The following is a 22,131-nucleotide window of genomic DNA, read 5'->3' as shown; positions in this document are numbered from 1 at the left end:
CAGGGATCCAGGGGCAGCCACAGCTTCTCTGGGCAACCTGGGCCAGGGCCTCCCCACCCTCACCAGGAAGAATTTCTTCCTAATATCCAATCTAAACCTGCTCTTTGTCAGTTTGAAGCCATTCCCCTTTGTCCTATCACTCCAGGCCCTTGCAAATAGTTTCTCTCCATCTTTCCTGCAGCCTCCCTTCAGGTGCTTATCTTTAAGTACCTAATTAAGGTTTTGAGGATGTTCCCCATGTCTTCCATCCTATTTCCCATTTTTTTTCCTCTGCCAGCACCTCCTCTCCGTACCTGAGAAACGGGGCTGGGGTGCCCGTAGTGAGATGAGAGCCCGGGTTCTGTTTTGATGGGGCGCATTTCCTCGGTGGTCGTGGTGCTGCTGCTGCTGCTGCTGGTGGAGCTGGTGGTTGGGGTAAGACTCTCGCTGCTGGATGGGCCTGGACGAAACCAGAGGGTAAAACAGGCTCTTTCCAAAGAGCTTTCAGCACAGAGCTCTGCCCACCCACCCAGACGCTAGCGTGGTAAAAATAAATTTTAAAATAGTTGGAAGGATATTCAGGTATTTAGGCATCCCCCATTTTTTTGAAAACTGGCCTGTTTTGTCACTGGGTCTCTGACTTGCAGGGCACTGTGGTCAAAAACACAAGTGCACACACAAATACACATCATAAAATAAATTCCTCCATTCAACACTTACCTGCTTGTGCCTTTGTTTTGTTAAGGTTCTTAGGCTTGCGTTTCCTCGTCTGAATTCCCTCTTTTCTCATGGCTAAAGGCCTTGGGACCTGTGGATACAAATAGAAAAGCACATTGGTTTCTGAATGTCCTTAAGGTCATCTAAGAGAACATGATTCCAGTTCTAACTTGTGGTCGAGCTGGTTTAATTGAAAGCAACATCAAGACGGAGCCCAAATTCCCTGGTCAAGAGAGATTCAAGACATGCATCCAAATGGGAATAGGAAGAAAGTTCACACCATGGTTCTGAGTGTTTTAGGGCCAGAAGGGAAGACCAGCTCATCTGATTGACTTTCCTGTTTAACTCACACCAGAAACATCTGTCTGGCTTATACCTGCTTTTTTGAAAGGCACCAAACCTATGTGGGATGACCTCCCGTAGGAGCTCATCCCACGGAGGGGGTCAGAAAGACACTGGGATTTCTAGGAAGAATTTTTTGTTTAGGTGAGACTTCCCCTGATCCACCATAACTTCCAGTTTTGACCTGACCCTGCTGAATATTCTGTCATCTCCTCTCAAGCACTGGACATCACTGAGAGCATCTTTAGTCAGACACAAACTGTTCAAGCAAGAAATGCAAAATGTAAAGCAATTGTTTATTGCCTCATAGGGGTTGGGTTTTTTCCATATCTATATATGGAATATAAAAACCCTAGGAGCAGCAATCACAGAACCAGGAATGGTTTGGGTTGGAAGGGACCTTAAAGATCATTTAGTTCTAACCCTTCTGCCATGGGCAGGGATGCCAGTGCCATGAGGAACAGAACAGGGGGCTGCCACTGAGCAATCACCAGGGTGTTGAGGGCTTCTGTCTCTGCCATGGAGGTGGCCCCATTGCCGCTGAGTGATGGGAGAAAAGCTGGAGATTTACATCCTGAATTCCTGCCATGCCTTGGACACCAGCAGGACTCTTCTAGATATATCAGGTGTGATATCAATACATGAAGCTACCACTGGCAGGAAGAGACTATCTGGACACCTGTACAAGAAAAGTGACCCATCAGTCCCTGACAAGTCTACAGCCAAGCCTTAGCTGGGATCTGACAGCTCATGTGAAGGAGCTCAGCCCTTCCTTGTGCTTCTGACTTCCCTTTTTAACTAAAGTGCCTGCATTTATGTGGAAAGAATCTGGGCCTGGTTTTGTTAGGTTTTAAGACTTATTTGCAAAGGGGACCTAATTAGTAAGTGAGAAATACCCAGTGTGCACCCCCCCTTGCAGGTATAAACATGATGTAACCTTGAGGGGGACTAAACGAAAGGGACAGCAGGAAAACCAGCTCCAGGAGAGCACAGAGGTGTGCAAAGAACCCAGCCCCCAGCCTGGTGCCACCCTCCCACAGCAAGGATTTACCCCGTGGAGCTTCATGTAGAGTCCGCAGGCGTTGCAGACGGGCTCTCCCTCGGCGTTCCTGCGCCAGAGCGTGGTGGTCGTCGTGTGGCAGTTGGCACAGGAGAGGCCGACGCGGCGGGACGCTGACTGTGGGGACAGCGGAGCAAGGAAACATGTCAGCCCTGCAGTGCCCTCACCAGCAGCGCTCCAGATTCCAACCAGCTTGCTCCAGCACGCCTCAGGGTACCCCCTCTGCTCTTGCCTCTCTTTTCGCCCCTTTGCAGTTGTCCAACTACCTCTTTCTGCCCCTCTTGGCCTTTCCACAGCCTGCAGGAGGTCCCAGGTGTCCTGAGGCATCTCAGATGGTGCCAGAGACATGAAATAGAATCATTAAGGTTGGGAAGGACGTCCAAGATCACCCAATCCAACCTGAGACCGATCCCCACCTTGTCAACCAGACCAGAGCAGTGAATGTCACATCCACCTTTGGACACCTTTGGAGATTGGGATTCCACCACCTCCCCAGGCAGCCAATTCCAATGCCTGACCACCTAAATTCTTCTTGATGTCTGACCTGAACCTCCCCTGGCACAGCTTGAGGCCATTTCCTCTTGTCCTGTCCCTTGTTCCCTGGGAGCAGTGTCCAACCCCCCCCGGCTGAACCTTCTGTCAGGGAGTTGTGGAGCATGAGAAGGTGCCCCCTGAGCCTCCTTCTCCAGAATCCCACATCACCTGAACAGATCCCCAGATCTCCAGCAGGTCTGGTGACAGCTTAGAGACCCCCCTGCACGTGTACACGCCTACACTAAGGTATCTGGATCTCAGACCATCCTGACTTTTCCAGCTCCCAAGCCCTTCACCTTCCTGGCTATCCCAAGAAAATGTTACCAATGCCATAAATGTTACATGTTCCTTTGTGATATGTTGCTCAAGGAGCTTGAGGGGAAGATAAAAAAAAAAGAAGAACCACCTTCCGGCAGCATTTTCCTCCTCTTGATAAAGAGGGATAATTAATAGGAATTCTCACTAATGAATTAGTGCAGGGAGCAGACCCGAAGTTCCCTTTCTGGGTGAACTTGTTTAGTCAGGCTCAGAAGGCCAGAGGAGAAAGCAATGGGCTTGAAGCCATGTAGAATACAAGCTTTGATCTTGGAAGCAGAGTGGGAGGTGGAGGAAGAAAAAGCCACGTGCTCCACACCTGCCTGACTCTTCCCATCATCCTTCAAAGCTCAGGCTTTAGAGGCCGGTAAATGAGAGAGGGAAGGTCCTGGGTGCCGGGGTGAGATCCTGCCGGGATCAGGCGGTGTCCGGAGAGGCGTTTCACAAGAGGGCGCTGGGTGCCCGTGGCTGCTGGCAGCGCTCCGGCTGCTTTTGGCACTCGCTGTGTTCGGGCACAGACAGGGCTGAGCGATGCAAAGGGCAGGGCAGGGTGGGGATGGAGCCTCGTGGGAAGCAAGGAGTGCGGAAACCTGGCTCTCGGGGGTGGCTTGGTGGCTGCTTTTAGCTTGGGTTCACGGTCGTGGAACGTTATGGAATCGTAGAATGTTGTAGAATCGTAGAATTTTAAGATGTTAGAAGGGACCTTCGAGCTCATCTAGTCCCAACCACCTTCACTAGCCCAGGTTGCTCAAGGCCTTATCCAGCCTGGCCTTGGGCACTTCCAGGGATCCAGGGGCAGCCACAGCTTCTCTGGGCAACCTGTGCCAGGGCCTCCCCACCCTCACAGGGAAGAATTCCTTCCCAATATCCCATCTAACCTTGCCCTCTGTCAGTTTGAAACCATTTCCCCTCATCCTGTCACTCTTGGAAATAGTCTCCCCATCTTTCCTGTAGGCTTCCTTCAGGAAAGCTGCAATTAGGTCAACCCAAAGCCTTCTCTTTTCCAGGCTGAACAATCCTGTTCCTGTCCCCCAGGTTCCTTGTGCATACCCCACCCTGACCCCACAGGTTTTGGGATGCCCTGACCTGACCTGACCTGCAGTGGGGGCTTCACCTCACCCAATGGATCTGGGAGAAGAGTATCCAAAAAAGGTATCCAGAAGAGTCACCATGAAGTGAGGGGGTCACCCAGCAGTGACCAGGGACCCCTGTGGGTAAGAGAAGATGTACTGGTACTGTCCTGGAACTGGGGAGAGTTGCCATTCCTCCTGAAATGCCTGCAGGATACTAAAGCAAAGACTGGCTTTTGCTGAACCAACACCACAAATCCCAAAATCACCCTGTGTCCGTCAGCCCCTTCCACTGCCTGGCTGAGCGTCTGGAGGACTGCTCTGGGCAGTACAAGGTCTTGGAGTGTCCCAAGCATGAGAAAATCTGTCTTGTTTTGAAAATCTGGATCTCAGCTGGGCAGATGGAGTTGAAGCACCCCTGGCATCTCCAGCTGGCCGAGGTCTCTTTGCCTCCTCCTCACCCCAGGTGTGTTTTCTTGACTTACCAGCCTCCTCTGGGGTTTGAACAGGGGCCGGTTGATGCCGTTCATCTTGTGGTAGAGCCCACAGGCGTTGCAGAGGTAGTGCCCCGTGCCGTCCCTCCTCCACAGCGGGGTGGACATGGCCCCACAGTTGACACATTCTCGCCCCTCGGAATAATCGTCAAAAAATTCTGCTGCCAGGATGGGAGAGAAGGGAAGAGACTCAGTTAGTTAGGTGGCCATACATTTAATTGCTGCTCTGGTTCTCAGTTTAGCCCAGAAGGGACATTTCAAGAAATCACATTCAGATTTTATAGGTTGCAAGAAACAGCTCTTCCTTCCCCAAGCAAGCCCCCAGGGATTATTGGGAAGAGCGACTCCTTTCCCTGCCATGGCTGCAGGACTTCTGTGGCAGCAGGGACACAGATACCAGGATACAGAAAGAGAAACCACCCCTTGTGCTCTGACATTATCCAATTTTCGAGATTGACCATGGCCAGGGCAAGCAGATTGGGGCAGGCGAACAGCCCTGTTTACAATGAGGGCAGATTCCTGAGATCACGGATAAACGCAAACCCCACACAGGAGAACTGCCCAGAGATCAGGCAGCTGCATCTCAGCTGGGCAGGGAAAACCATTCCATGTGCCCTGCTCTCCATGGGAATGCTCCTCACCCAGCCCCTCTGCTGGAGGAATGGCTGCAGAGAGCCAAGGGAGAGGAGGTTTGTGTGCCTTCACCCCATTCTCTGCACGGGAAACATCTCCTGATTACAGGAATCCACATCTAAAGTGTGAAGGTTCCCTGCCCATGGAAGGGGGTTGGAAATGGATGGTCTTTAAGGTCCCTTGCATCCCAAACCATTCCATGGTTCTGGGATTCTAACCCCAGCTCAGGCTGACAGATAACAGGGATTGTTGGGAATTTATGTGTGTCAGAGGCTCAGCTTTTGATGGAAGTCTGCATCGTGCTTGATGCCACACTCCAGGGCTTGCTGCATTCACCCACTGCCTCCCTGGTACCTCCTGCACTGGGGCTCGGCTGCAGCTGGGCTGTGAGGGGGAGGACAATTGGGCATGGAGGGACAGGACAAGGGGCAATGGGTTTAAACTGACAGAGGGCAGGTTTAGATCAGATGTTAGGAAGAAATTCTTCCCTGTGAGGGTGGGGAGGCCCTGGCACAGGGTGCCCAGAGAAGCTGTGGCTGCTCCATCCCTGGGAGTGTCCAAGGCTGGGATGGACGGGGCTTGGAGCACCCTGGGACAGTGGAAGGTGTCCCTGCCCATGGCAGGGGGGTTGGAATGAGATGAACTTTAAGGTCTCTTCCAACTCAAACCATTCTGGGATTCTATGAACTGCCCTGGGCTGGGCCAGTCCAGTCCCTCTGGCTGTGGCAGGACCAGGAGGTGCAAAGGTCAGCACAACACAGCTTGACTGTATCATCCTTTGGAAAGACACCACTCACTCCCTGTTCCATACAAAGCCTTCCAGAAGCCAAGAACTTCACTATATTTTTTGCTTGTCCACCTGCTTTTTACATGAAAACCTCAGCTTCCTGCTCAAAGACAATTGCTCCCCAAGGAGCAAACCAACAAAATTTGGTTTCTTGCTGAGCTGTGCCTCAATCCCATGTGGATTCTCTGATGTCTAGCAAGGGTTATGTTCAGACATGGCCTTATTTTCTCTTTTCTCCAGACTATTTTTGGAAAATCTGCAGGAAACTGCATAACTGTGAAGCAGCCAAAGGACAAAAAATTTAATGAAGTGGCGCCAGTAAACAGAGACAGAGGAAAATGTTCACGTGAGCCTAATTCTCCCTAGAAAATCAGGCTAAAAATGGCAGGAGATTACACCGTGTGCCCACGAGGAAATGGTAGAAAGCAGTAATTTATTGTACCCAAGCAGCTCTGGAGCCAGAAAAGCAGGAATCCAGTATCTTCCCGGCAGTTTAGGAAAATCTCATTACCCTGGAGAAATTCTGGTGGTTTTGAAAAGATGGGAATCCCTCCAGGCAATTTTTGTCCACGTGGATTCAGTGATACCATAACCCTCACTTTCCCCCTTAAAATGACAATTGAGTCACAGCCAAAATCTAGATCAAATAAACTTCCTTTGAAAAGAGAAGGGATTGGAACAGCTGGTCAGGAAAGAACTCGTTTCCTTGAAAAATCTCAAGAAAGGAAAACATTTCACTGGGGTTTTTTTCATCTTAGAAGTTGTTGAGGTTTTTGATTATAATTTTCCAAAGAAAAAGCCCAAGTATTTTCACAGTAATTTTTGTCCTGTAAAAAATCCCTTCTTCTTCGAAAATAATTCAGTACAGAGTTGTGGACATAATCCAGGGAGAATTTAGCAGAGCAGAGGTAATCAAAATGTAAAAGTTAAAGCTTGAGTGATTTGAGTTGTGCCTGTGACTAATTACAAAATACAATCTTTCTTGGAGGTTTTTCCACCAGGAAACCAATATATAAAAGTTTTTGATCAAAGACAAAGGAGAAAATTCCTAACAGTCCCTCGGAAATGTTAAGACTTGGACTAGCTCTTGAATAAGAAGGTCCCTCAAAAAAATGTCAGGTATGGATATATTTTTGGTTTTAGAAGAATGTAAGTCTCCTATTTTCTGGCAATAAATAATTTGTTGTCAAATGCTGATTGTTATTTCCCAAGAGTGGGACACTCAGCTCCAGTGCCCACAATATTTAAAGTGTTGGTTTCTCATCAACATCCAAAAGACGAGCGCAAACCTGTCTTGAGACCTGCTCTCCTTTTCCATCTGCATTTGCCTGATATTCTTCCCTATTTCTTTGGTGCTTTTGGGTTGGGTTTTGGGGTTTTTCCCAGTTTCCGTGGGATTCGGACTGGAGCGTCTTTCTTGAGGGACTTTCACAGAATCACAGAATGATTTGGGTCGAAAGAGACCTTAAAGCCCATCTCATTCCAACCCCTTGCCATGGGCAGGGACACCTTAAGCTATCCCAGGTTGCTCCAAGCCCCATCCAAACTTTCACTAGTTGAAGTTTCCAAAAGTCCCCTTCTGCTTCCATGGCAATAACATTTGTGAGACTTTCCTCTCTGAGCTGCAGGCAAAGGTGATCCTTGTGGACATTCATAAACAGGAATCATTGGCGTTTGAGAGGGGAAGGGACAGACTTTGTTCCCAGGGGACACCGAGGCCCCACGCAATGGGTGGCTCTCCCTAATCGAGCCCATATCAGATGGGTGTGTCCCCTCTGGGCACCACCCAGTGCTGAGTCAGATGACATCTGAAGAGTGCAACCTCATTAAAACTGTTCCTGCAGCCCTGTCAGTGTAGGGAGAGCTCTTTGACCTCAGGAGATATTGCCTGGAGGAGAAATATCCTCACCTGCTTCAAAGAATGCTTTGGGATGGCACAGGAGGTGTCTTGGACACTGCTGGATGTTGGCATAGAGGTGATGATAGAGGCTTGGGGCATGTCATTTATTGCACAAAGGGTGTTTGGGCCCTAAGAAAGTGGGAAACAAGGGATTGGATTTCTTTCTAGAAGAAATTATATTTTTATAATTATTATTTTGTATATATATATCTATATATATAATTTCACAGCATCACTAAACTCCAGGATGAAGTTGCCGAGGGGAGCTTTCTGAGCTGTCCTTCTGTCCACACATCCCCCCCGCTCTCAAAAACCCTGAAGATCTGCAAAATAATGAGAAAGTATCACCTGAAGACCTGCAGCCTGTGCAGTTTGATGTGGGTGGGTGTCCAGGACCCAGGAAACCTGGATGTTCCCAGGGCTCAGAGCCCACAGGAGCCGGGATCCACCATCAGGCTGAGCTATATTGGGCATGGAGGCCACCGGGCTTCAAGTGCACTAATTGTTTAATTTGTCACTGTTATTAATAATGGGGATTAAGGAGACTCCCCAGGAAAAAGCAGCAAAGTGTTTTCTTGGCTTCTGGCTCGGGGCTGAAGCTCTAAATCCTGGCATTATGAGATCCCCTGACACTTATTCCTTGTACTTTGCAGCCGGGAAAGGAAACGTTTATTCAGGCAGCAAATGGCCCGAGCGGCTCCCAGAGGGCCCTGAACAATGAGGGGGGAAGGAAAGGCTCCCCCAGTCGCACTCAGGGCAATGATTTCCGTTCTGTGGCACAGGAGCCGCTGCCTGATAATGGAGATTTATGGGTCCATCCGGTGACCTCTGTAATGGCCTTTCTGCTGGAAAGATTTACTCCCTCTCCTGAAGCCAGGTACAGCCAGCACTGGGACAGGGTTGAGGGAAGGATTTGCTGATCAGGCTGAGAAGGACATCAGCCTATGGCTGGGGGAGCCTCCTGTGTGCTGAGTGGCCTCATCTTCCTCTTTGAATGTTCAGCTTCCCCACGTGCCTTTGCCGAGCCCTTATCTTCTATCTTGGGATCATTCGGTCCTTTTTATGGCCTGGGTCCCTGGTGTTGACTAATCCTGATGGCCTTCTACTTAATTCTTCATAAAACCCTGCCTTTAGTCAATGAAGGAGCTTCTCACTTGAAAGCAGGTCATGAAAACTCAGTGAATGACCAGTGGAGAGGATGGATTATGTTCCATCCCCATCCTGGTCATCATCAGCTTGCTGTGTAAAATGAGATTTTTCCCCTCACATCTACTGTTTATGAGCACTGCAAGGTCCCCAGGGCAGGAAATGTCACTTGTGTGTTGCACAACAGCCTCCTAATCTTGGGTGAGGCCTTGAGCACACTCATGTCAGAAACACTTTCCACAATGGGACATCCAGTCCCCAGGGAGCCAGGAGTGACTCCTAAGCGGGCATGGGGGTCTGGTAGGGAAAAAAGAATTCTTGGATGTGGCCTTTTGTGACACTTGGTCATTGGGAGGAGTCCTTCACATCCACTGACATCGGCCTGTATGGGCACTGCTGGGATCAAGAGGAAAGCAGACCGGAGCCCCCCCAGCCAGCCCACATCTCCAGCACCTCTGGCTCACCAAAAGTCTGAGGAATTTTGCCTTCCCAAACAGGAGAACCAGACACCCACTTGCAACTCTACCCAAGGCTTGAGCCTGGAGAGTGGCTTGAAGTGACTTCTTCCCACCATCTCTGCAAACCCCAACTCTGCCAGCCTGGCACTACTTCTATTCCTAGGTCCAGACCTTTGGGCTTTTCTTTATCAACCCATCCCTGGAAGTGTCCAATGCCAGGTTGGACAGGGCTTGGAACAACCTGGTCTGGTGGGAGGTGTCCCTGCCCATGGCAGGGTGTTGGAATGGGCTGATCCCTAAAGTCCCTTCCAACCTAAATCATTCTGGGATTCTGTGATTAAATCTGTTCACATTGGAGAGATCATCTTGAATGCATAAACCTCATGGGTCAGGACACTAAGGAATGATAACAGAAAAAGGAAATATTTTGAATCCTTCAGTTCAGAGCCAGCATCCAATTTATAAATTTCTCTTCCCAAGCCAGCCCATGGAAGGGGACAAAGAGCCCTCCCTACCCTGGTTTGGGTCAGACCCTCCTGCATGAGAAACAACCAGGTTGTCTTCTACGTCCCTCCGGCCCCCTCCTGCCTTCACCCTCTCTGGATGGAAAGAGACTTCCATTAATACAGCACTGGAGTTTTGTTTACAGCTGGAGAGATATTTGATATCAACAGTTCCCCCTGCAGAAGTATCTTCTCAACCCAATGAAGCAACTCAGCAAAGGAGAAACTGTCCTTCAAACACAGCCAGGCCACTTACAGGCTCTAAACAGAGCCTGAGAGCAGTTTTCCCAGCAGAGAAGCAGTTTCCTAAAACAATTTGTTATGGTAAGAGGTGAGAGCCACGATCCTGTGTATACACAAATCCCAAATGGACTCTCAGGGGCACTCGCAGCTGAGGCGAAGGACGTGGACACCCTGGAATCCCACCCAGGACACCCTCACCTTCTGCTCCAATGGACAGCCACAACAGCATGGTAGGGGAAACAGGGTTTGCCATTCTCAGCCGCTTTGTCCCAAATCCCAAAATTGTTTCCATTAAAAAGGGGCAGTTTGGAAATCCTTCCTACTCTTCAAGCCTTTTGGGGTCCTTTTAACCAGCATTTTGCTGGAGCTAGAGGAGCTCAAAGTCACATCTTCTATTTCTTTGGAATGGGTTGAGGTGTTCCCATGAATTGCATGATTCCAGAAGCCAAAGTTTCAAGGGGAAAAACCCATCAAAAGATGGGTCAGATCACAGCAGTTAAAAGTGCTGGTTGGTCCAGGACTGTGGCAGAGAAGGACTGAACTGGAAAGGAAGGTGGCAGCAAAAAAAAAAGAGGGGAGATGAAAGAGGAATGGGAAGGGAGTGACTGCTAATTTAAAAATCCCAAATTTATGCTTGGGGGAGCTCTGTAGTCAAAGGAAAGCTGTCAGTGAGCCTTTCCTTTATCCGTGGGGATTTCACCAGCTTAGCACACAGGCTGGGATCAGAAAGTGAGGATGGAGCTAAAAGATCCAAGGGTGTTTCTGCAAAACCAGGTTTTGCTCACTGGCTTTTCCTGCTCTGCTCCCTCTTCTCTTCCTGTTTCCTCTCTGACAGAATTTGGGGGGAAATTCACCCAGGGTCCCGCTCTTTAAGAGACAAATGGGATCTAAACACAGGGAGAGTGGGACAGTGCCTGTCTAAGCAGTGCCCATCACTGGGCTGGGTGCTGTGGGAATGTGGCTCCCTGCTCTCCCCTGGTCTGGACTAACAGAAAGAATCACCGGTGTGATTGAGGATCTGCAGGAAGTGGGGAAGCAGGTAAATTCCCCACACTTAGCCAGAAACACGGTTTCAAGCAAAAAGCATCATTGTGCAGCCTCACAGAAACGGCTTGATGCTGTTCCAGAAGGTTTTAGGGTTTATCTGACACATCTATGGTGCAGAAGATGGCTGTGTACCCGTTTGGCTGCCTGGACCAAACAGTTTTCCCTCTGAAAACATAAAGACTCCACTTATTGCTGAGGAAACATTCACCCTACAATCTGGCTTTCCAGAAGGCGAAGAAATCTGTTTTTCCCTGGCTTCGCGAAACATCACGGTGAGACTGTTCCCGTGCAACCCTTCCCAGGCCAAATGTTTCATGTCAAGGCAAAGGGAACACTGTGTCCCTCCCCTGCAGCACTCCCTGCTCTGCCTGCAGCACGCCAAGGTCTGTGGTGCACACCATTGCCAGCAGCCAGGAATACTCCTTTCCTTCGGGGATGTTTTCTGCGCTTTGAAGGACGGTGGAGGTGGAAGCAGCCAAAGGACCAGCTGAGATCATGTGCAAGAGGGCCATGATGGAAAGGTTGGGCAAATTCTGGGCCTGGCTTTGAGTTCAGGCTTGGCTCTGCAATAGGATGCCCTTGAGCAAGGCTTTGCATCTCATGGTGACACTGTCCTTTCCCTGTGACAAGGGGTGACACTGGAGGGTCGCAAGAGGACAACTTTCAAAGGCCACAGGCACAGATGTGGAGACAAGAAATGGATGGAAGAACGATGGGTGGAAACAAGCTGGATTCCTCTAATTCAGAGCTAAACAGTGTTTTGGGAAGGGGCAGGAGCTGGAAAAGCCTTGACAGCTCTCCAGCGTACCAAACCCACCAGACCCCAAACCATCCAGCCCCGTGGTTGTCCCAGAGCTGAGTGGAGAGACAATCCACACACACACTGAAGGACCGTGTCCCACATCCCAAAGGTGTACAGCCTGCTCTGCAGGAGACAGGAATGCAGACATCCCTGAGGATCTTCTGGTGGGAGCCTCTTGGCCACCTCTTTGAGAGCGACCTGGTGTCCAGCAGCAGCTTCTGCTGACTGTCAAGTTGTGCCTGAGTGAACTCCCACCCACCAAGGTGACCTCCCCTTCCTTACTCCTCCTTGCAGTTCTTACACTTGTAAATATCTGAGGCTCCTCTGATAAACAGGAGATTCCTCCGCTTATCGACTGTCCAAATATTTTTTAACACATCTCAGATTAGCATGGTGAGCCCAGGGAATGGGCAAGATGGGGTCAGCCACAGTCTGGGGTCTGCTTGGCAGGAGGCACCTGGAAATGGTCTTTCTCTCTTTTGACAAAGGAAAAGGAGCCATGGCCTTGCCCTCCTTGAAATCTGGCCCATCTCCAAGTGGATGTGCCCATCAAGAGACTCTTCTTTGGTGGCCTCAGGGAAGGGACAGTGGGGAAAAATGTAGAGGAATGGGAAAGCTTGGGATTTAGAGTGCCATGATCCCTCCTGGCAGCTGTTTCTGAGTTGGGAACAGGTCATGAGCAGCTGTTCCTGGTGTCCCCACAGGGGACCACAAGCAGGTGTGCTGTGGAGTCCTGCCAAGCCACTGCTCCATGGCTGAGCCATGGGAATTGGCCTTATGGCTACGGGGTAACTGGTGAACCCGGGCCAGTTACTAGGTAAGTGGTGAAGCCTGACCCTGAGCCCAGCCAGCAGTGTCTGGCCATGTTCAGATATTCTGGGACTCCAATCTAGAATGTTTGCACCCAAACTGCCCAGGAGCTGCCTGAGGAGATGCTGGGCTCAGGCTGAGATGGTCTGAGGTTGGACCATGCCAGGGGCTAACAATTGTCACATAATCACAGAATATCCTGGGCTGGAAGGGATCCACAAGGATCATTGAGTCCAACTCCTGCCTCTGCACAGGACACCCCAAGATGATTCTTCACCAATGATTGAAGAGCATGATCTGTTGGGTTTTCATTAGGATATGGGGGAATGTCCATCCATGGGCATTCCAAAGCCTCATCCACATGCCCTCAGCTATTACTGAGGTGGTTGTCCCGCTAAGGATCTTACAACGTGCGTTCCCACAATCCTACAACTCCAGAAACTCAAAGTTTGGGGTGGGTTTTTTTCCCAGATCGGAAGGAGAGACATTTATCTGAAGCAAACGAGCAAAATCTTTCTTGTAGGAATACAATCAATTGTATTATTGTTATCATATTTGTGTGTGTGTTATACATATTTATAAATGTATGTATTTGTATATATACACATAGCATGTCATAGAATCGCAGAATGGTTTGGGTTGGAAAGGATCTTAAAGATCATGTAGTTCCAGCCCCTCTTTCATAGGCAGGGATGCCTGGGATGTCCTTAAGAATGCTGTTGTAGGAATCATCTCCAATCAGTTCTTTCAGGTTTTGATATTAAAATTATTATTTTTATTCTGTGGCTGCATAGAACTTAGCTACATAGAAGGGTGTGTGCATATATATTTCTATATATGTGCACAAATACACACACACGTATTTTTAAAAACTCATTTTATATGTGCAAAATATATATGCTATATTAAAAAAAACCTCACTTTATAAATATAAAACATGTCTACACCATGTGTAGGAATATATGGAATATGTAGGACTACCCCACATGTCCAATCCCTCCCTAGGCATGAGGGCACCGACCAATATCAACATATCCAAACCCCTGTCCCAGTTTTCTTCTAATTTCACTGATTTAGACACAGGCTCTGCCTCCAGTTCTGAGCTGTTCCACTGATAAATCCCACTCCGAGGAGCTGCACCAGCACAAGCCAGGCCACATCCCGGCCTCCCTGCGGGACTCCAGCCAGGGACAAACAAAAAGGTGTTTACTACAGCTCATCACGTTAGAGGGGATAGTGAGTTTGTCTAACCCCTGGCCCTTCTCTTTTCCTCTTTTATTAGTTATTCTGGATGTTAAGTCAACTCAGCCCCCGAGCGGGGCGGGAGGAGGGGATGATAAAGCATCTGCAAAGGTCACTTCGCAGCCCAGGCCAATAAAAGGCAGGTACGGAACTTATCAGAGCCACATATAACTTGCAGTTTTTCTAACCCAATTGATTGGACTTTTTATCTAAAATAACAGGCATTATAAGATAGGCGAAAGTCGAGATAAGGAGGAAAATTGAGTAGGCCTCGAATCAAGATCAGCCTGGGGACAGGTTCAAACTCCCACACCTGCCCCAGAGGAATCAATGAAAGTTTCTTGGCGCCGTCCACTCGTTTTGAAATGCTGCTGAAGTTGGGTGAACTTTGAGACTGCGGCGTTTATTCTGTGATTATAATTAACCTGCTCACCCGTTGTTATTGATTTGTGTGGAGGGAGGTGGCAGAGCCTGACTGGGATGTGGGTTTGGGAAGAGAAGTGCTTGGGGAGGGCAGGCAGCTCTGGCAGAGTGAGACCTTTCCCTGGCTTGAGGCAAAGAGAAGGGGGTGCGAGGGGGATTTCACCCTCCTGCTTGAAGTCCTGCTTGTTTTGGGAAGTGGAAAAGACCCTCAAGCTCAGATCTTCATATCCAGAGGGTCAGGATAAACTACAGCATCACTGATCTGTCCCAGGGAAGTAATGAAGGACTGAACATGGGAAAAGTCATGCCCAGGATCGAGAGCATCATCCCAGCCCAGGGGAGCATGAGGAAGAGACATCCTCCCCCCAAACCATCTGCCTCTCTCATGCTCCACACCACCCAGGCATGTCCAAACCCAGAGTCCTTCCCAGCAGCCAGCCCCCTGGGCAGGCAGCCCCTGGGGCCAGCACTCCCTTCCCAAAATAATCTCAGACATCTGGGTCTACACGTCATTCGGAGGAGCCCTGATGTCTGGGGCTCAGGGCCTCACTGATTTCTTTTACAACTCCAGCACTGCAAGCCCTGAATGTTGAATAATGGTGGCTCACTGGCTTGCAAATCCAGGAGTCTGGCTTGGAAACTCATAGGAGTTTAAATAATAAATATTAGGGTTTGGTTTCTTTTTGCCTCATCTAGGATTTCAGCATGAAGGAATCAGGGTTTTCCAGCCTCTCCCTTGTCCAGGAAAGCCGTTCTTTTGCTTTCTGAAAGAGCAGAGCCTGACATATGATAACAGCACTCCAGAAGTTGGAGCTTGAAGGAAAATTGAGGTGCAAGAAAGCATGAGGGCTGGTGACAGCCGGGGGTGGGCAGCTGGGAATCCAGCAAGGGGGAAATGTTTCCTGAACTGTCTGGAGGTGTTTGCAGAGCCAAAGGGGACATCTCAGTCCCCTGGCCCTCGAGGTCAGAGGACAACCTGGAATTTGCTTAAATGTTACAGACACAGAGAGCTCCACGTGGAAAAACCAGGAAGAATTGGCAAAACCTTGCCTGGAGGGACTGGCGTGGTCTCCTTCTCCCTCCCTGCTTCATCTCTGCCCCCAAATTTGGGTTTTAACTGTTTAGGAGAGTCCGATGGCAACGGGAACTAAGCCCCGTGGCAGCTCCCTGTAAATCCACTGTGCTGGAAGCATCGCCCAGTGGAAAAGGGCTGAGCTCTGGGAAGAGCAGCAGGAGCAGGGAGAAGCGTCCCACCACGGGACCTCTCCTGAAATGCTCCCCCGGCAGACACCAACTTAATTCCCAGGGATTAGGAGGAAGCATTTCCAGGCAGCGGTTTTGTTATCCCAGGTTCAGAAGCAATCCAGTACCAGTCCCTGGTGGAGACGGGAGATCAGCCCTGCGGGATCCCTCATCCGGCTGCCCTCACCCCACCTCTGCTGGAAAAATTATTAATTTTTGGCTTTCCAGGCGTTATTTTTTTTCCTCTTTCACAAACAAAATGAATTACTGAGTCTCTCCCAAGGCTGGTGTGAGCGATTCGAGCTCCGATAAGGGTCTCACAAGCTTTAGGGGTGACTAAAAATAATTTAAAAAACCACCACGAATTCCTTCATGCTGCAACGTATAAACCAAGTGGCCACTTTTCAGGACAAAAAAGGAAGGTCCCACTGGATTTTGGGGTTTAACCTCCTTGAGAACACATGTAAATTCCCATGTAATTTGCAGTGGGCCGAGTTTCTTCCCTATGGATTCTACTTGCATGGGCCTGATCCTGCACCAGCTGTCGGTGAACCTCCCTGTGTTTTAAAACAGGGATGGTTTCAGCTCTGAGCAAGGAACGTGGGTATTTTTGAGGTTGTTTTTTTTTTTTGTCACAGTCCATGCAGAATCTGTTTTTTAGGGGATGGCTGATCCTAAAAACCTGGGCAGGTTTGGCCTTAGAAAGACAGAGAAAGCAGAAAGACATTTGAAAGACCCGTCTTGCTCCCCCCAAGTGAAGACTTCATTCTGCAATTAGGTATCCACCTCATTAAGGAAAAAAACCCCTCTGTGCCAGAAAATAATGGAGAAAAAAATTAATCACCGGGCACTTCTTGGAAAAGAAAAAGTTATTTTCGCTTCCACTTGACGCTACCCCAAACTTGGCTTTAAAATCCAGGTCTTGCCAAAACTCCAAAGCTGAAACATTTCAGCGCTGATGGCGGGGTCAGATCTGCATCCAACTTGGAAAATCTCTGCCTGGCTCTTCTTTTGGAGCAGACTCAGCACCCGCCACTTCTTTTTGGGGGGGTGAGAAAATCCAGCCCGAGCTTATCATATTGAAAAAGAAATCACCGCCGAGCGCTGCGAGCATTTAAAAACATACAAGAGCGCGAGGAATGCTGCAAGCTCAACATGTCCCACAGCAAGGAGCTCCTGGAAAAAAGGGAAATACAGGAAAAAAACCAAACCAACATTTTCGGAGTAGGTTTGAAAACCACAGGTGTTTTCAAAAGACCCTTTAGTGCCACTCATGCCAACGGTGATGGAATTACTTTCGAGGGCTGTCACGTACTTGCAAGCGGCCGTGTGTGGAAAGACCTCAGTGCTCAGGCCTGGCAGATAATTGGGTTTAATTTGTCATTACAGATGTATTTACAGCTCGGGCCCGGTCACCGTGACCGACCATGTGGGGAAGACTTGGAAAGGCAGGAGAGGTTTTCATATTTTGCCACAGTGTGGGACGTGACCGTAGACAGCTGTGAGGGTTCTGTCCCATGAAGGAGAAGCACCAATTTTTCTTAAAATTAAAAAAAAAACTCCTCAATCTGACTTATAATGAAATTTGCTTCTATAATTTGGGTTAATTTGGGAGGTCAGAGCAAATTCTCACCTATTTCCCTGGTTATTTAAGCAGCATTTCACACTCGCACACCAAAGGCAAATTTACGCCTTCCTGCCAGACGGCAGCGCGGATTCCGACCCGCCGGCAAGGTGGATATTCGGCATTTCCAGATATTCCCATCTCCCTTTTTGCAATCCTGCAGGCATAATTACACACATTCCCCACTCCCAAGCAACTCAGACCTGTAACAACCCAACCTGGCTGTTACACCTGAGACACTTTGGCAGCCTAATCGTGTTTTTTGGGATCCCACGTCCCCAAAACGCGGGGCTGGCACAGCAAAAATCTGCATTTCTGGCTTTCCCTCCCAGCATCAGCAAAACTTTTTTTTCTAAGCCTGTGGACTGAGCTCTTGAGGTAAAGTCCCACCTGGTTTTGCAGCCAGCGATGAGCCCCAAAGGGGAAGCAGACCCTTTGTTAAGTTTTTTAGAGTTGGGTTGCAAAAGCCTCGAAGAACCCAAGATTTTGGCTTCCTCTGCTCTGTGAATGCCCGGGAGCATCACCGAGCAGGGCGAGATCCCCAAATATCTCATTTCTGCACCTCCTTTTCAATAAGGAAATTGCAGGGAGGGAAGGACACGCTGCGCTGGTGCGTGAGTTTGGGAATAAAACCTCTCAAGGTTGATATATTTGCATTCCTTTTATTCCTCTGCTTGCAAAGCTCCGCAGGGCTCAAGGAGCAGAAGTTTCAGCCCAGAGCCCTGCGCCGATGAGAAACAAAACCTCTGAAGGTTTTGGGATAACACTATAATTTTTTTTTTAATTGAATTTTCCTTAAAATTGGATTTTCCCACTTTTAACAGCCCCTGCAAATGTCCTCCTTCACAAACAACAGGCTGCCGACCTTCAGGCACATAAAATGCCCCTTTTTTGCCAAGTTTGGGATTTTATTTGCTGTTTGGTGGTTTGTTGATGTTTTTTTTTTTTCTCATGCATCCTTAAATTTCAGTGAGATGGTTTCCCCACTCAAAATACCCCTCTCCATTTGGGACAACCAGTTTTGGGGAACCCCTTTCTGCTAGCCAAGCCAAGATTTTCCCATCATCAGAAGAGCACAGAGGTGTCAGGATTTGGCCTGGTTTCCTTTGGAATACACTGCCTGATAAATACTCATCTGTTTCTGAGAATTTCGCCTTTTTCCCTTAAAATTTCTGGCGATAAAATATGCAGAGAGCAAAATATAGGCTGTCTCTTGAAAAAAATATTGCTGTTATCGTTACAGGGGTAAAGAAATGCACATGCACATTTGTGGAGAAGAAAAATAATTAATCCTGGCTTAATAAAATCTTAGATTAAGTACCACCATCCACTGCCTTAAACTTTACTGCTCTACGAAAATTTGTGAACATTTATCGTGTATTAAATTCTACCCCACGGCTGTTCTGTGCGACATAAGGACTTGTATTTGGTAATACAGTGCAATTTTTAATTAAGGAATTGAATTATTAATAATCATTCCTGTGATTGTGTTATTTTTATTATCATTGATTTATTTGCAATTTAAATTCTACTGCTTGGGGGGCTCGGAGGGGGGAATAAACACTTGTGTGTTCAAGCTTGATCTTGCTCAAAGATTAAAAACCCCGATTCTGTGGGTTTCATCCCAAATCCCAGACTGACGGGTGACAATTAAATTAGGAGGGAGAGCAGAAGGTGGATTCAAACCCGAAGAGGGGGGAACAAAGCCCTGGGTGAACCTTCCCCGCCGGCGGGGCTGAGGTGAGAAATGCGGCCGCTTGTGAAACGGGGGATGGAGAAAAATGCAGACACATCCTACAGCCCCATCCCGATGTCCCACAGCCCCTTCCCGCTGTCCCACAGTCCTTTCCTGCCATCCTACGTTCACATCTCTCTGTCCTATGGCCCATCCCTCCATCCTACAGCCCCATCCTTCAATCCTATAGCCCCATCCCTCCGTCCTACAGCCCCATCCCTCCGGGATCAGGGACAGGAGAGGTGCTGGGCCCCCCTCATCGCCTGCCACCCCACAGGGACGGGCCACCTTGTCCTTTGGTGCGTGGGGAAGGTCAGGGGCTGCTGGTAGGGCAGAGGGCTGTAACAAATGCCAATGAATCACTGGAAATGTCAGCCCCGGGATGCGACAGGGCAGATCTTTTAGCATCCCTATGGGAAAGCTTAAGATCTGGTTCCCAATCTCTCCCCCACCAGCAGCAGAAGGGACATTTTCCAACCCAGTGTCTGCTCCAGGCTTTGATCTTCCAGGACGCTGTTGCTGTGTTCCAGCAGCGCCTGTTTGAGGAGCCCTGACTTGGATTTAGCCAAAAAAAAAAAAAAAAAAAAAAAACCAAACCAAAAAGCACCCACCAGGAATGCCCACAGCCCTCGCCCCGATTTATTCCCAACCACAGCAACTTCCGCGATGCCACAGCAAAAGTAAAACCCCCGCTGTGGGCAAAATAAAAGGGAATGGGGATGGCGCTCTGGGATCTGAGCGTCCATGCCCAGCCTGGAAAGACCCAGGAGGCAGCGAGGGGCTGTGGGATGGACGCGCTCGGACCCCCGTGCCGCCCTCCATCCCCGCTCCCTTCTGCCCGGAGAAGGGGGAAGAGCCAAACTGCCCATCCAGGCTCATTTTGGGAGCGATTTCAAGAGATTTTTGGTGCTGGCGGGGAAGTCTTTTGAGAGGGGATTCTGCAGCTGGTCCTTTTCATGCCTCATTAAGTCGGGAATTCACAGTAACTCCATCCTAGGCAATGCCTGGGGCAAGTTCACTGCCTCGACCACAGGGTCTGATCCTGCTCTTCAGGGTAATGAAATCAGTCACCAAACTTACCCTGAAAAGCCCAAATTTGGTATTTTAAACTCTCACCAGGGAAAGTTTTTCAAACGGGCCCGTGTGTTTTACCCACCCATCCTTCCCAGTGCTTTATACCACGGTTTAAGCCAAGCCAAAATCCCTCAGTTTAGGGAAAAACAAGATTTGTATTTCTTGTAGTGCTATTTTCTTCGAATACATTTTCACTAATCTTCTTTTCCCTGTGTGTTGCTTTGTTTTTACAGGGATATATTTATATAAAACGGGGGGGGGGGGGGGGGGGAAGCCATGCCCAATTGCATAGACTGTGAATTCGTGTCTGCATATCCAGCTGTACCTGCCCAGACTTGATCTTTTTAAAAAAAAAAAAAAGATAATAATTAAAATTTTAATGACCCCAGGGGTGCTCTGCATTTAGCACTGCCCGAAGGTTGGTGGCTCTTTAGGAAAAGAAAATGAGAGTGCTGCAAATACCGCTTGATTGAAAAGGATTGCGTCTCCACCCTGAGATTTCTCGCTGGGCAGAGAATAAAATTAGTTTTAGCCCTAAGAAAAGGTAAAGAAGGAGTCAACTCCACCGTGCCAGGGATTTCTCAGGTGCTGACCAGGGCTCGGATGCGGCATTAAAGTAGGTCTGTGATGGGAGCAATCCACAGCGGTGTTCCCCGCGCCCCCCCAACTACATCTTTCAGTGTCTTCAGTTTTTCAGGTTTTTATCCTTAAAACCATTAAAATAAAACCCTTTCCCAGCTCAGAACCCCCCAGTCAGCCTCTACATGCTTCACACAGCCCTCTCGGTGCCCAAAGCATCGCTCGGCTTCCAGGAGGGACCCGGCAGCGGCCGCCTCTCGACTCAGGGAGAAGAGGGAACGGGACAGGTCTGGACCTTAAACTCCTTCCCGGAGGAGCTGCCTTCCAAAAACCCATTTTAATCCTGAGTTTAATCCTGCCAGCTCTCAGGCAGCTCATTTTATTTATTTGTTTTACAAAAACTCACTCACTTTTAGTTTAAAATCCGAGAGCTTTTCCATATCCAAGGCAGAGACGTAATTAGCCCCGTGCTAATGAATCCCGTGGATTCGGCTGCGCTGCCGAGAATCCGGCACCCGAGTCAGGACCTGGCCGTGGAGAGGAGTCCCGGCTCCTTCCTCCTTCATTAAAAACCAACTTCTGGGCTGGCTCAACTCATCCCTTCTTCCCAGTGCTATTTAAACCCCCATTTTTTGCCATCAAAACGCGGAGCTGCAGCACAAACCAGCGGGCTCAAAACCCCCAAATCCCCACGTTCAGCCCCTGGTGCCTTGAAAGCTGATGGGTGTTTTTGCAACGGCAAATCTTCATTTGCATTATTTTGGGGTTAGGTTATTTTTATTATTAAGAGCCCTTCTGAGACCACCGCAAAAAGGTGATTTTTTTCCCCCCCCCAAGGAAGAGGTGGCACTGGGGTAAAATGCAAATATTCATATGTGCATATAGATATTCAATTAATATTTGATTGTTTAATTTATCCTGATTTTTCCCTCTACGTTCTACCTTTTCATGGATTCCGGAAAAACATTGCCCGATTGGCTAAATTTTTATCCGTAATCTGTTCCTCGTTTTGAGAAATTTCATAGTACCCAAAGAAAAGCACAAGGTATTTGCAAGGCCAAGCCTTCACCGATGCCCAGCTTTCCTTCTTTTAACATCTAAAATTAATGCTAAAGACAAGGCAAATCCTGCTGGACACGATGGAAAAATCACCCTCCAAAATTCAGGTTAGAGAACATGATCATAAAATAGCTCTGGAGACAAATCTGAGGTGTTTTCTTTGTTAACCCCAACCCCAAAGCCAACAGAAATACCTTCACGGAGAGGAGGCGGGAAGGAAAAAAGGGTTTATGAAACCACATAAGATGTGCCCGCATTTCTCTCCTGTTTTATCCCTCTTCCACCCCACAAAATATAAAAGCAGGGTTTTAAG

The 22,131-nt window shown here is 48.7% G+C and overlaps 1 protein-coding gene across 2 annotated transcripts in view; it reads right to left on the bottom strand.

Moving 5' to 3' along the window:
• GATA4 (GATA binding protein 4) overlaps positions 1–22,131 on the bottom strand; it is a 28,546-nt gene that overhangs the window by 4,816 nt on the left and 1,599 nt on the right. Inside the window, exons 2-5 of one of the 2 annotated variants that reach the window (XM_032104150.1) lie at positions 4,503–4,672; positions 2,090–2,215; positions 700–787; positions 294–439 (exon numbers count right to left, since the gene is read on the bottom strand). In XM_032104150.1, coding sequence (XP_031960041.1) covers positions 294–439; positions 700–787; positions 2,090–2,215; positions 4,503–4,672 — 530 coding nt within the window. The remainder of the gene's footprint in view (positions 1–293; positions 440–699; positions 788–2,089; positions 2,216–4,502; positions 4,673–22,131) is intronic. The other variant, XM_032104151.1, reaches the window with a different exon arrangement.

This window comes from Corvus moneduloides, chromosome 3 (assembly GCF_009650955.1).
Source record: "Corvus moneduloides isolate bCorMon1 chromosome 3, bCorMon1.pri, whole genome shotgun sequence".
NCBI lineage: Eukaryota > Metazoa > Chordata > Aves > Passeriformes > Corvidae > Corvus > Corvus moneduloides.
This window is presented reverse-complemented; position numbering and strand designations above follow the sequence as displayed.